Here is a 14,029-nt window from a genome sequence, read left to right on the forward strand (position 1 = left end):
AATGGGTGTTGTGCCAGGGGCTGCTGGTGCACCGCGTGCCGCCGGGGGCAAACAGCGGCGGCAGGAAAAACACGGTAAGTAGCCGGTGCTGGTGCGGGGGCGAGCCGCGGACGGCGGCAGCCCGCGTAAACAGGGAGGTGCGCGCGCATCCCGCCGACCACGCCGCGGCCGCCGGCAGCCCCGCGAGCCACCAGTGCGTCTGCAGACGCCGCCGACGCCGACGCGAGGGCCGAGCCAGTGGCTGCGAGCGACTGCCATGACTCCGTCTCGCCGCTCGCCACCGATAGCTGCGGGCCAGGGCCGGCTGTACGTCTAAGGAATCCAACCAGTGCTGGCAGACATGCGGCGAAACGTTGCCGTCTACGCGCTGCAAGTCCTAGCGACGCTGTTTGCCTTACAAGGTATGACCTGCGTCACGGTGAACCTACATCTTCACGTACACCCTGCAAGCGTGTGGTACCTTGTGTGCTGCGTCGGTCGCGAATGGTGAGCAGGCGGAAGCCATGGTTGTTGGTATGCCTCCTTCTGAGCTCGAATCTCTCAATTGTACCTTAAGGGGGGGGGGGGGGTGGTAGGACACGAAACGGACCGACTTGGAGCAGGAGAGGCACCACAGGACATTTTAATTCACACTGTCTATCCTTTTACAAATAAAGTCATAAAACTTTGTTAGCACGGCCAGGAGGCATTCAGGGCGCACACTCATAGCAGAGGAAGTTCAAAAACATAACAAAACAAATTTTGTTTGCATGTGAAACTTTATCATTTTTTCACTTGGTATTAGCTGCATTTGTTGCTGTAGGTACACTTTTCTTCATAAGTAAGAGAGATTCTTCGATGAATTTTCCACAGCATACAAACAATACTTACAGGTGTAGGAAACTAGAATTTCCCAAATCTATTAAACACTGTGGTAAAAAATTGAAATAATTAACTATAACATTCGAATTTTCTCTAAACACGAAGTAGGTGTAGGAAACTCTAGAATTTCCCAAATCTATTAAACACTGTCGTAAAAAATTGAAATAATTAACAATAAAATTCGAATTTTCTCTAAACACGAAGTAGGTGTAGTAAACTCTAGAATTTCCCAAATCTATTAAACACTGTGGTAAAAAATTGAAATAATTAACTATAAAATTCGAATTTTCTCTAAACACGAACTTTAAAACGTAACAGTCCATTCATTTTTCCATAGATTAAATAAATTCTAGAGTTTCATACACCTGCAAGTATGTTTTGTAAGCTGCGCAAAATTCATCGAAGAATCTCTCTTGCTTATGAAGAGAAGTATACCTATAGCAACAAACGCAGCCAACAGTAAGTGAAAAAATCATGAAATTTCACATTTAAAAAATATTATTTTTTTGTGTTTTTGAACTTCCACTGCTATGAGTGTGAATCCCGAATCCTTCTTGGTCATGCTGTCAAAGTTTTATGAATTTATTTGTAAAAGTGTAGACAGTGCAAATTAAAATGTCCTGTGGTGCCTCTCCTTCTCGAAGTCGGCCCGTTTGACGTCCTACCCCCCTTAAGGTCTATTCTACTCAATCAGCTTATAATAGAAGCGATCTTCATGATTCTTTGGAAAAAAAATCTTTTTTCACATTATTTACTGATTCCCGGACAACATTTTGTAATTTTTGTAAGGAAATTCAGTCATCATTAAGTCCCCTATCCGAGGGGTTTCTGTGGCTAAAATGAGACGTGACCATGACGGAAACCGTGCAACCTGAAAATCATATCTCAGTCAAATAAGAAACAGGAGGAGGAGGAGGAGATTAGTGTTTAACGTCCCGTCGACAACGAGGTCATTAGAGACGGAGCCCAAGCTCGGGTGAGGGAAGGAAATCGGCCGTGCCCTTTCAAAGGAACCATCCCGGCATTTGCCTGAAGCGATTTAGGGAAATCACGGAAAACCTAAATCAGGATGGCCGGAGACGGGATTGAACCGTCGTCCTCCCGAATGCGAGTCCAGTGTGCTAACCACTGCGCCACCTCGCTCGGTCTAAGAAACAGTTTTCTTAATCTATAGCATAGTGTACACGGATTAACAGCACAGCGTTTTGGAAATTTGGCAGAATAATAAAATGGAAAACGTTTTAAACAAAGATGTAATTCTGTCGTGCGTATTTGTCGCATTTTTTGCAACAACTAATGAACAGATTAAAGTAAGAAATTGCCTATTACTCCTTTCGGACATATTCGAGGAATAATTAAACCAAATTTCGGAAAGGTATCTTCATTAGTGTATCCCCAACCCCTTCCGTCAGCTTGAGATACATTGTTATCAAAAACACACTTCTTGTTCCAAACGTCCGCCATTTTATTGTTTTGTCAAATTACAAAAAAACTGTGCTATTAATCCGTGCACAATACCGTATAGATTAAGAAAATTGTATGTTTCTTTAATTTCAGATTTGATTTGCAAACTGTAGGACTTCTACCATGGACACACCTCACTTTGGAAATAGCAAATTTAACTCGTCCATTTAGGTGCTTAATGATGGCTGTTGTTTCTTTTTTTTAAAAAAAAAAATAAAAGGCCTTCCGAAAATGCAGTCGAAGAATCACTAAACAATGTGCAGAAAGATTTACTTTTAATTTCATTAGTTTTTCCAAAAAAAGTCGTAAAAGTCGCTTACATTATAGGCTGGCCAAAGAGAATGTACCGTTAGTGGTCTATCGCAAAACGTACTGACACGTTTAGGAACACACTCTCGCAAAGTTGAAATCAACGTGTGCTCAACATCTCTCTTCCAAAGTCTGCCACTGGAGTTAGATTAAAATCTATTTGACGCTTCGCGGTCTCAGATTGAGGTGCAAAATTTGATACCGTTCGAATGAGGGTTTTGTAATTTCATGGGTGGACTACACTTCCGTTCTTCCAATGACTCAGTCTCGCATTTGCCTTTGCTAGGATTAGTTTCATATTTTTGTTTCTTTTTAAATCGCTCCATTCGATACTCCCAGACATTTAGTGGATGTGACTGCATTCAGTATTTGTTCGGCAATCTGGTAACTATACAGCAACCGGTCTTTCCATCCATTTACGCTCTACACGTTACATTCATTTAATTGAGCGTCAATTGCCAATCTACATCCACATACATATTCCGCCAGCAACAGTACGGTCATGGAGGACTGTACCCTGTACCACTAGTACTCATTCCCATGCTCCACTCCAAAACACAGCGAGGAAGAAACGACTGTCTATATGCCTCTGTGTGAGCCCTAATTTCTCGTATCTTATCTGCATGATCCTTATGCGAAATTATGTCAGCGGCAGAAGAATCACTACGCAGTCAGCTTCAAATACTCATTCCCTAAATTTTCTCAGTAGTAGTCCTCGAAATGAACGGCACCTTTCCTCTAAGGATTCCCATTTCAGCTCTCGACAGATCGCCGTAAAACCTGCATCTTCCTCGAACCTACCGCTAACAAACCTAGCTGCCTACCTCCGAACTGTTTCGATCTCTTCCTTTAATCCGACATGGTGCGGATCCCAAACACTCGAGGAGTACTCAAGAATAGGTCGCACTAGGGTCCTATATACGATCTCCTTTACTTACGAACCACATTTTCCTAAAATTCTCCCAGTTAACCGAAGTCTACCATTCACCTTCCCTACCACAGTTCTCATATGGTCGCTCCAATCCGTACACTAAACTTCGATCCTCAGCAGGTGTTCCTGCTTTCCGCTACAGCTACAACGCTGCAGGATTGCTAGTTCTCTGCTCCTCATGGAGCTACTGACATTATCCAGTACGTCAGTGCCCAACCATTCTAAGAATATTACCCCTGAGAGCATTGAGATGCTAGCTAGTACCCACACCTCCTCCCTCCCTCACTCCTGGCCTCAACCATAGTTACCATTGGTACCTATCTGATCTTTAGAATGAAAAAGAATTTTCTTTAAACATCTTCATTTTTGAAATGCTGAAAGATATATGATATTAGTTTTTGTAGGTGATTTATTAAGCTTCGAACAAATGAGTCAAGGACACAACTGGAACTGCTCATTCCTAGCGACATTTTTGTATACAATGATAAAACAATTTTCAGTCCTTCGCAAGTGCTACCTTCAATTCCGCCTCAGAAAAGCAAGCTAAGTATCCAACTCTACTTAAAAACATGATTGAACACCACACCACTCCATAGCGACACTTAATTCACCCACACCTTGTAACCCTTATTAAAATCAATCAAGTTAAAATGTTTGTGCTATACTTACTGTTTGTAAACCACTTTACTGCAGCACTCCTTTCTTCTAAACTGACAAAAATTGAAAGACTTCAGCCTAATAAAGCTTTGTTCATTACCAATGCCTCTAATAATTATAATACGGCAGTGTGGTAGCCATTAGATAGGTACTGTTGTGTTGTGCTGCCAGTTCGGTTATCTCTTGCGAAGTGAACAATGAAGCAATTTCTGGTCCATTGCAGATACTATCTAGACCTCGATGAGGGAATTTTAGTGAAATATTTAATCATATGTGACGTATTGGTCTCAATATTACTGTCAAAGATGCATGGGGCGAAGTACAAAGTATGTGGGTAACGGCTGGACTTTGTGAGGAAGATGATGATCACACATTTGTTTCTGTTGAATTTAATCAAAAGCATTCAAATGAACATCTGGGCTCTCGTGTGCGGCATGATCTTTACATGTCTTTGCTTTTATGTGACAATCTCTTTGCTTTGCCCACTCTTAGTATGCCTCCACTTGTCTAATTGCCTACTTCGCCGCGTGAACCTGCTATTGTGTAAAGTCTTGTGTGTCATGTTATGTTCGCCATACAGAAAGAGTCCTTCATCTAGTGGAATAAAATGTATGAGTTTCTTTTACCTGAACCTGTCTAATAAAGTGCACAGTAATAAGTTTACCAGTGTCCTCAATAATAGTTGTTTACCAGCGGTATCCACATGTGTAGAAATCTCAACAGCTTCAGAAGCTGTAACCTCCATTATATTGCATCACGCTTTAATGCTACAATCTTGAAAATTTAAACTTTTTATGCATTTGGTTTGTAAATGGGTGGATTTAACTAATATTTTGTGCTGAATTCATTGGTGAAATCAGTTTTTCCTTGATACTCAGCAGAATCAAAAACAGTAATGGCAAACTCTGACAGAATTAAAACAGGTAGGAAATACGTACTTTAGTACTCAATACTATTTAATGTTTATATGTGGACATGGTGCCAACATGGTGTTTACATTAGTTACATTTTGAACTTTATCGTTCTTTGACATTCTAAAAATGTGACAACGGTGCTCTTCTTTGTCTGCTGTTTCATTGCAATGTGCTATATAATGTGAACTATTTGTGAGGAATCTCCATTCCTTACTGTGCTACGTGTCAGACAAGAGCAAGCAGTTAATAACCTATCTTGACGCCAATGTAGATTTTTGATAGGATTCTGGTAGGAAAAATAATATGGAAACCTTATTTGGATCCCACAATTTGGTCTCAGTAATTAACTTTCCTACTCGGAAGGATAATGTTTCCTTTGATGAATCGTAAAGTAAGAAAATATCTGTTAACCCAGCAACAAATGCTCTATCTGATGATGACGCACAGTTAGTTAGGATAAATAATATAGCGCCTTACAGTATGGATACTTCTCAGTGGAAATCAGTTAGAATAATTAATAACTCCAGGAAAAATGCTTTTAAGAAAAGTTTACAGGAGATGACCTGGGGTGTAATTTACAGTGAACCAAATGCTAACATAAGATTTAGTCTATCCCATGATAAATTCATAAGCTAGTCAGAAAGGACACTAAACAACCAGGTAAAAAGTCATTGATCACCAGTGGGATCACAGCAGTTTGAGAAAAAAAAGAAAAATTATTTTTTGCAAGAAGAAGTAGGAATACTGCAGTAGCTGCCACACTATAAAAAATACTCAAACTTACTAACAAAGGTTATTAAAAAATCAAAGAACATGCACATAATGTCAGAAATCAGTAATCCCGACAAAATACTTACAGAATATAGAATGTACTGAAGTGAGAGATAGGACATCCAGCAACAGACAACACAACACCACTACTGTACTGAATGGAAGGGCTATAAATGATGAGCCACAAGTAGCAAATGCATTTAATAATCATTTCTTAAACATTGTAGAAAGCATACACACAAACAGTTCAAGAGCAAAGTAGCAGAATATGTTGAAAGTGTAACTTTCATAAAATTCAGTCATATGAATGTATCATCAACATCTCCCACTGAAATTAAGAAACTTCCACATTCTCTCAAAAATAAAAGATCATCTGGTTTTGATGGTGTTTCCAATAGAGTACTAAAATTTTGTTCCCAAATAATATGCCCAGTCTATACTGAAGTATGTAATGCATCACTAACTCAAGACTTTTTCCAGAAAGACTGAAATATGCCAGTGTTAAATCCCTCTTTCAGAACAGATAAGAGTGATGTCAATAATTACCGACCTGTTTCATTGCTGATATTATTCTCCAAAATTTTTGGGAAGGTAATGTATTTTAGCATAGTATCTCACTTTAGCAACTACAGTATACTTAGCAAATCACGGTATGGGTTTCAGATGGGTTGCTCATTGAGAATGCCATTTACAAGCATTAAATAATAAAACAGCAACAGTTGGTATTTTTCGTTACCTCTCTAAGGCATTTGACTTTGTGAATCACATTATTCTCCTAGATGTATTAGTATTTTATAGGACTGATGGCAAAACGAAACAACGGATAATGTCACATCTAACCAAAAGAATGCAGGAAGTTGTACAGAGTAATTCAAGCAATACAGTCCAGGGACATATTTCTGATTGGGAAGAAGTCACGCATGGGGTTCCCTCAGGTTCATTCTTAGGTCCACTACTGTTTCTCATATATGTAAACAATCTTCCTTCTAGTATCCAACAATAAAAATTAGTTTTTTTTTTTGTAAGATGACAGTAGTATTGTAATCAATTCAAGCAGACATACAGAAACAGAAGAGACCTTAAGCCAACTTCTTAAAAGCATCATTGACTGGTTTTGTGCGAATAGTCTCGTCCTCAATTTTAAAGAGACGCAACATACTCAGTTCTGCGCTCCTGGAGGTACTACACCAGTGATAAGTGTAACACATGGTGAGGAAATTATAAACAGGGTGGAAGCTTCTAAATTCTTAGCAGTCCAAATCGATGAGAATTTAAACTGGAAAATTACACGTTTAGGAACACTTAAAACAACTTAGTTCAGTCACATTTGCGCTGAGAATCATTGCAAAACTTGGGGAGAGACAAATCAGTACGTTAACATATTTTGCTCATTTCCATTCAATAATGTCATATGGAATAATGTTCTGGGGTAACTCATCTTTAAGAAAGAAAGTCTTCATCGCGAAAAAACGTGCTGTGAGTGTAATACGTGGTCCTCACCCACGATCATCGTGAAGACATCTGTTTAATGAGTTGGGCATTCTGACTACTACTTCACAGTATATTTTATTCCCTCATGAAGTTTGTTATAAACAACGCACTACTAGTCAAGAGGAATAATAAGGTACATAATTACAATACCAGAAGGAAAAATTATGTTCTTTATTTAACATTAAGGTTGTTTTTTAGCACTGCTATGGGTGCACAATACTGCAACAAAAATTTTTTATCCTTTACCAACTGATATAAAATGTCAGACAGACAGCAAAGTAAAACTTTCTAACGAACTGAGAAAGTTTCTCCTTGACAAATCCTTCTGTTCCATAGAAGAATTTCTATTATTGTACTGTGTAAAAGATGATGGGTAGGAATTACTCACATCTGCATGTATTTTTGTAAAAAAAATTAGAAATGTTCGGAATATAACGGTATATACAAATAAATTTGCAATGTGAATGTATAATGACTTGTTCCACATCATTACGATCTATCGTGCAAAATGATCCGTGGAACATGTTACTAACTATCACTCTCCCTAACAAGAACATAGAAGTAGTCTCTCATCATCTGAAGGTCCCAGTGACTTTTATAACGGTGCTCCATCACACGGACGTATTGTTGGAATCTTTCATCCTGCTCACCGTTTAAGGTCCCCAATTTTTCGGAAAGAAATCAAGGTATAAATATAAAAAGTGGATTTTAATCAGCAGTCTAAACCCCATATTTTTGCAGTTTTCGAACCCATAATTAATAATGGAAACATAATTGCCATCTCTTTTGTTGCCAAGAAATGATTTCAAATTGCTTTCAAAGATAACCAGTTGCTAATTCGATGTATGTGAGGTTGGTATCAATGGGATCATCCATCAGCTATCTTATTTGCGCTCCAACAAAAATGCCTTACTTCATCATTGCTTCATTCAATTTAGGAAACTTTTCTTTCAAAAGATTTAAGTAAAAAAATCTCAAAAACTTAAAAAAAACTTACGTTCTAGAACACTTTGAAAAGCAGATTCGTATTCTGTACACCAGAATACGTAAGGACAAAGTGATACATCACATATTATATGCAAAATGACTATTGAGTAGTGTTAATGATAACTTATGTAAGAAGTACTACAGTCTTATGAAGTAGTGATACTAGCAATGATCTTTTAAAAATAATTTGTTTTTTTGACCGAAACACAATCTAAATCTTTTGTTTTTACGTCTGAGAAAATTTCATTACCTCAGGTTTGGGAACCACTGCACTACGTCATTTACGTATATAGTGAATAGTAAAAACCCTGCAACACACCCTTGTCGTATGCTCGAAGTCACTTTTACGTCTGAAGATTTCTCTCCGTTCGGAATGGCATGCTGTGTTCTGGTTGTCAGGAATTCTTCCATACAATCACAAAACAGGTCCGATATTACGTTCGCCAGTATTTGTTCAATAGGCGACAGTGCGGAAATTTAGGGACACAGCATCAACCTGAGCGACGATATTATTACTTTCTCGATGACGCACAGAGCGAATTGGGTTTCACACGATCGTTACTTAATCGACGTTGATCCCTACAGAGAAGATTTTCACTTTCCAGAAAGGTCATAACATACGACAATAATACTTGCTCCAAAATTCGATAACAAACTGACAGCGATATAGGCCTAGTTGCCTACGTCTGTTGCATGACTGATCTAGAAAATGTGAATGAGCTGATCACCAATCACCAGGAACGCTTCACACCTGCATCGCCTTACTTACTTTCAGGTGTATGAAACTCCAGAATTTTCCAAATCTACTAAAAGCTCTGGTAAAAATTAAGATAATTAACTATAAATTTGAGTTTTTTCTAAATATGAGGTTTAAAGTGTAACAGCTCATTCATTTTTTCATAAATCAAATAAATTTTAGAGATTTATACACTTCTAATTATGGTTCGTATGCTGTACAAAATTCATCGAAGAATCTCTCTTACTTATGAAGAAAAGTGTACCTATAACAACAAATGCAGCCAACAGTAGGCGAAAAAAATGATGAAATGTCACATGCAAAAAAAATTTATTTTGCCGTGTTTCTGAACTTCCACTGCTATGAGTGTGAATTCTGAATTCCTGCTCATGCTAACAAAGTTTTCTGAATTTATTTGTAAAATTATAGACAATGGAAATTAAAATGTCCTGTGGTGGCTCTCCTGCTCTAAGTCAGCCCGTTTGAGCTCCTACCCCCCTTAAGGCGAAGGGTGGACACGCCCCATTTTAGTGTCTACTAGTACTTCTCTGGATACTTTTGATTATATAGAGCATACAGGAAAACAGCAACTTTCTTACTGATTATGGAATGATTGTATAAAATTATTTAATAGACTCTGCGACTGTCTACAAGGGTGTCTTTTAAGCTTTTATAAAAACTATAAAAACAAAAATCTTTTTTTAGTAAAAGAAGTTTTATTCCTTCTCAGAATATTTGCCATTAAAAAGTATGCGCTTTTTCGTGCGTGCTAACCTATTCTCTAAACATCTCTTTCACTCTCATGTTGGTACAGTATCTCAAAAAACAAGTTTTTGGAAGGATTCAAAATTCAACAGATTGTTCAAGTGAAGAAAATCGTTACCTAAGAATTTTCCAATTTACATTTGGGAACAAAAAAAAGTCGTTTAACGACGCTTCAGGTAAATGCGGGAAGTGAGAGATTGTTTTCGTGCGTCAAACACTCAATTGTTTGACGTGTTTTGTAGCAGCTGGCATTCTCGTGACTTTTTGTTGTTAATCGTTATTTCTTCGATGACTTGTCGCAAAAAAATTGTTGTACACGATTCAGAATCAACTGCCCCTTGATCCTCTAAAGAAATGGTCGTGGCATGTCCAGCACAATCAAAGAAAGAAGCACTTGTTTTCTTGGGAGGGCTTGGAGAAAAAAGTCACTTTTATTGGATCCCGTTCATGTAGGAACAGTTAAACAACTGAATGTCACTTGGTTTCCGGCTTGTGTGGATACGTCCAACTTATATCTCCAGTTACGAATTTTTATACGGATTTTGCGTTTCCTCAGTCAAATCTTTTGAACATTGTTTTACAAGAATTGACATGAGCTTCTTTCTGAGTTTAGGTGAAATCGGGTGGAATTTAATGAGCTGCAGCGGGTGTCTTTTTTTAGTAACATGCACGCATCGATCTTACTTCTCGCAGTCGTCTGCTATCACGAGTCATTCCGCAACCAACCGTCACATCTATTTTAATTGTTTAACCTCATCAGCCCTGAGACGAGATTTTAGGAATAAAAAATTTATGTTGTGGTCAATGCATTATTCTGAAGCAAAATAAGACTAAAATACTAAATTTAAAAAATTGGTGTGATTTACCAAACTATCAGGATATGTTAATAGTGTAACTATTTACGTTATAAAGTGACTGAAATATGTGCAGTACTTATCTTATTGTCATAAAACATAACATTAAGCGGCCCCTATATGACGAATAGTAGTGCACAAAATACTGTGAATTATTAGTAACATTCTCCCTTGAATACTCAATTACATTACCAATTATATTGTCAATAATATTATGGTCCGAAATGTTGGACGATAAACATGTTGCTGCTATGATAACTGCTTTCCTTTGCTGCAAGAAGAAGAAAAATAAATGAAAAATTGGTTCAAGGAGCATGAATGATCACTCACGAAAATTTGTTGACGGAATTGAGGTTCCACGGAAAAAATATATTATCATAGCTTTTTGTTTGTTGACGGTCCAACGTCTGAAATGGCGTCCCCACAGATGGACACCTATACACCCGTCATCAAAAAACCAAATACTGCAATGACCGACGCAGTTCCACCAATTCAACGCTTATCTATTACACTACGATATCTTCCGAAGACTTGAAATTCACAACTACAGTTTCACCTTACGGTGTCTGAGATACAGTTATGACACATTTCTTCGCGTAGTAATGTTCACAGACATAAATATCTGTACATTTTACCCCTTAATTTTGCATTACTTAATTTTTTTCAGTGTCTTCCTTCATGATCGTCCCCTACATTTTCTGAGCAACAAATCGTATGACTCATCATTCTTAACTTTTTTTCCTTTTTTGCACTCATCTGCCCTACCGTATTCTGACAATGATATGCACATTTCGATGCACTCCAGTAATAACACTCCTTCGTCTTGTTTTGAACTAGTTTTCCGCACAAAAGCAAACATAATCTAACCCAAACCAACGTCCTTGGTTTGTGTTGTGTGTAGCAGACGGCACAATATTCCCAGCCAGCGCAGTATATTTCCAGAGTTCTCAATATTATTGCGCAACTTCTTCATCGACTCCTAGACGGCCAAGATTAGCGTGCATCTGGGAAATATTAGCAATATTATATGCATCGTCTAGAGGCCGCTCAAGCACCTTGCAAATGCGTAAACAACGCAACTGAAACGTAAAAATGTAGCTCGTTGCCGAGTGCAGACACAGTGCCACAAGAAAACGATTTATATCTCTATATTGTTGTGATTAAATTAACAATAACTTAATCGATACTGTACTGAGTCTATTAGAATGTTACGATATCGTATTCTAGTCCAAAATTGCTAAAATCACACAGCTGTTATATCTATTTCTTGAAGACTTGCGAGAGTATGATGAACAGCTTCCTTCTGTTAGGAACATGCAGAAACGAAAAAAGTGACGCACACAAAGTACATGGTGTAAAATGTATGCTGCAATCAGGCACAAAGTCGAGGTAGCGCGTTCGCTACATAAAGCCTGAGGAGGATAATAGCTCTCATCACTATTCTTTATTTTACCTTTACTTTTAACTATGATACGTTATTTTAATATCTTATTCAAATAAGTAGTATGAGTGAGAGACATCGTACCTGTTGTGAATGTGCGTAACAGTCATTAATATATGGCTCTGTGCGGTTCAAACCTTTTTTTTATTTTTTACAGGAATACACTATTTGGAGTAGGCTTTACTTCAATCGTAAAAATATCCTACATTTATAGCGAGTACACACGGAGACGGTAACAAAATAGCAGAGTTACGGTACTGCAGTTTCGTATTTGTCGAAGTATACCGCTCTATAATGGTAAATCACGGGCCGAGCTGCTTCAGTTGTGTTGTGCACAACAACAATTATGGGCAACCTTTACGAAATTTGTCAAAACGAAGCACGACCGCGACAAACTTCTGTAAATTAATAATGAATTTTTTTTATTTTTTGGAGGATGATTACCAACTCTTGAATGAAGCGAAAGAACTAGAAATGATAAATTTAAATACCATATCTCAGTAGCGCCAACTAGCGGTCGGTTATAAAAGCTTAAAATGCAACCCTCGTACAGCACAGTAAGGTTGTCGGCCGTTATTTGTGCCGTTACCCCCCCCTTGGGTCTGCGAGGGTAAGACGGCGCCTCTTATTACCTGTCGAGTGCAAATGTCAGCTTCACCTTTGCGAGAAGCATTCCGCAGCGCGGCCACGAGCTTCCGCCGGACGAGCCAATTTCAGCGCCAGGCGATTCACTCAGCGCGGCGGAAGATTATCCGCTAGACCGCGTACAGGGGTAACGTTTGCGATACGGGGTGCCCCGTGTCTCTCGAATAAACTTAATAGTAAAAGATCAGCGTCGCAGAACGGCGAAAAGAGCACGGAGATTCAGCGGCGCAGTTTCCGGAACGGAGATTGCCCAAGCATCTATATCACTACGGTCTGAAAGGGACATCTGGTCTCAGCTGCAGGTTGCCTGTTGAACGGCTTACAGGGAAAACAAAAATTTTATTTTCAGTATTTCTTACAATTATTGACCGAATTTAAAAATGTAAGATTACGAGGGCCACTCCAAAAGAAATGCACACTTTTTTTTTTTAAATCGATCTTTTATTCTACAGGTTTGAAAGTTTTACAGTGTGTAGATACATCCTTTAGGAACAATATTTTCATTTCTCCACATAATTTCCATCCCTCTCAACTGCCTTACGCCATCTTGAAATCAGCGGCTGTATACCCGCACGGTAAAATTCTGGACCAACCTTTTGGAGCCACAGTTTGGCAGCGTGCAGAAGGGAGTCATCATCTTCAAACCTTGTTCCACGAAGAGAGTCTTTCACTTTCCCAAAGAGATGATAGTCACATGGAGCCAGGTCAGGACTGTAATGCGGGTGTTTCAGTGTTGTCCATCCGAGTTTTGTGATCGCTTCCATGGTTTTTTGACTGACATGTGGCCGTGCATTGCCGTGCAACAGCAAAACATCCTGCTTTTGCCGATCTGGTCGAACACGACTCAGTCGGGCTTGAAGTTTCTTCAGTGTCGTCATATATGCATCAGACTTTATGGTGGTTCCACTTGCCATGATGTCCACAAGCAAGAGTCATTAGGAATCGAAAAACATTGTAGCCATAACTTTTCCAGCAGAAGGCGTGGTTTTGAATTTTTTTTTTTTTTTTTCCTTGTGTGAATTTCCATGATGCCACTCCATTGATTGCCTCTTCGTCTCTGGTGAAAAATGATGGAGAAATGTTTCATCATCTGACACAATTCTTCCAAGAAATTCATCTCCACCATTCTCGTACTGTTCCAAAAGTTTGCTGCATACAGTTTTTCTTGTTTCTTTGTGAGCCACTGTCAACGTCCTGGGAACC

The 14,029-nt window shown here is 38.7% G+C and overlaps 1 protein-coding gene across 1 annotated transcript in view; it reads left to right on the forward strand.

Annotated features, from left to right (window-relative positions):
* Positions 1–204: 204 nt before the first annotated feature.
* The window catches only part of LOC124802620, a 177,566-nt gene continuing 163,741 nt past the window's right edge, over positions 205–14,029 (forward strand). Inside the window, exon 1 of the mRNA XM_047263509.1 lies at positions 205–401. Coding sequence (XP_047119465.1) covers positions 341–401 — 61 coding nt within the window. The 5' untranslated portion in view covers positions 205–340. The remainder of the gene's footprint in view (positions 402–14,029) is intronic.

Source organism: Schistocerca piceifrons, chromosome 6, assembly GCF_021461385.2.
Source record: "Schistocerca piceifrons isolate TAMUIC-IGC-003096 chromosome 6, iqSchPice1.1, whole genome shotgun sequence".
NCBI classification, from domain to species: domain Eukaryota; kingdom Metazoa; phylum Arthropoda; class Insecta; order Orthoptera; family Acrididae; genus Schistocerca; species Schistocerca piceifrons.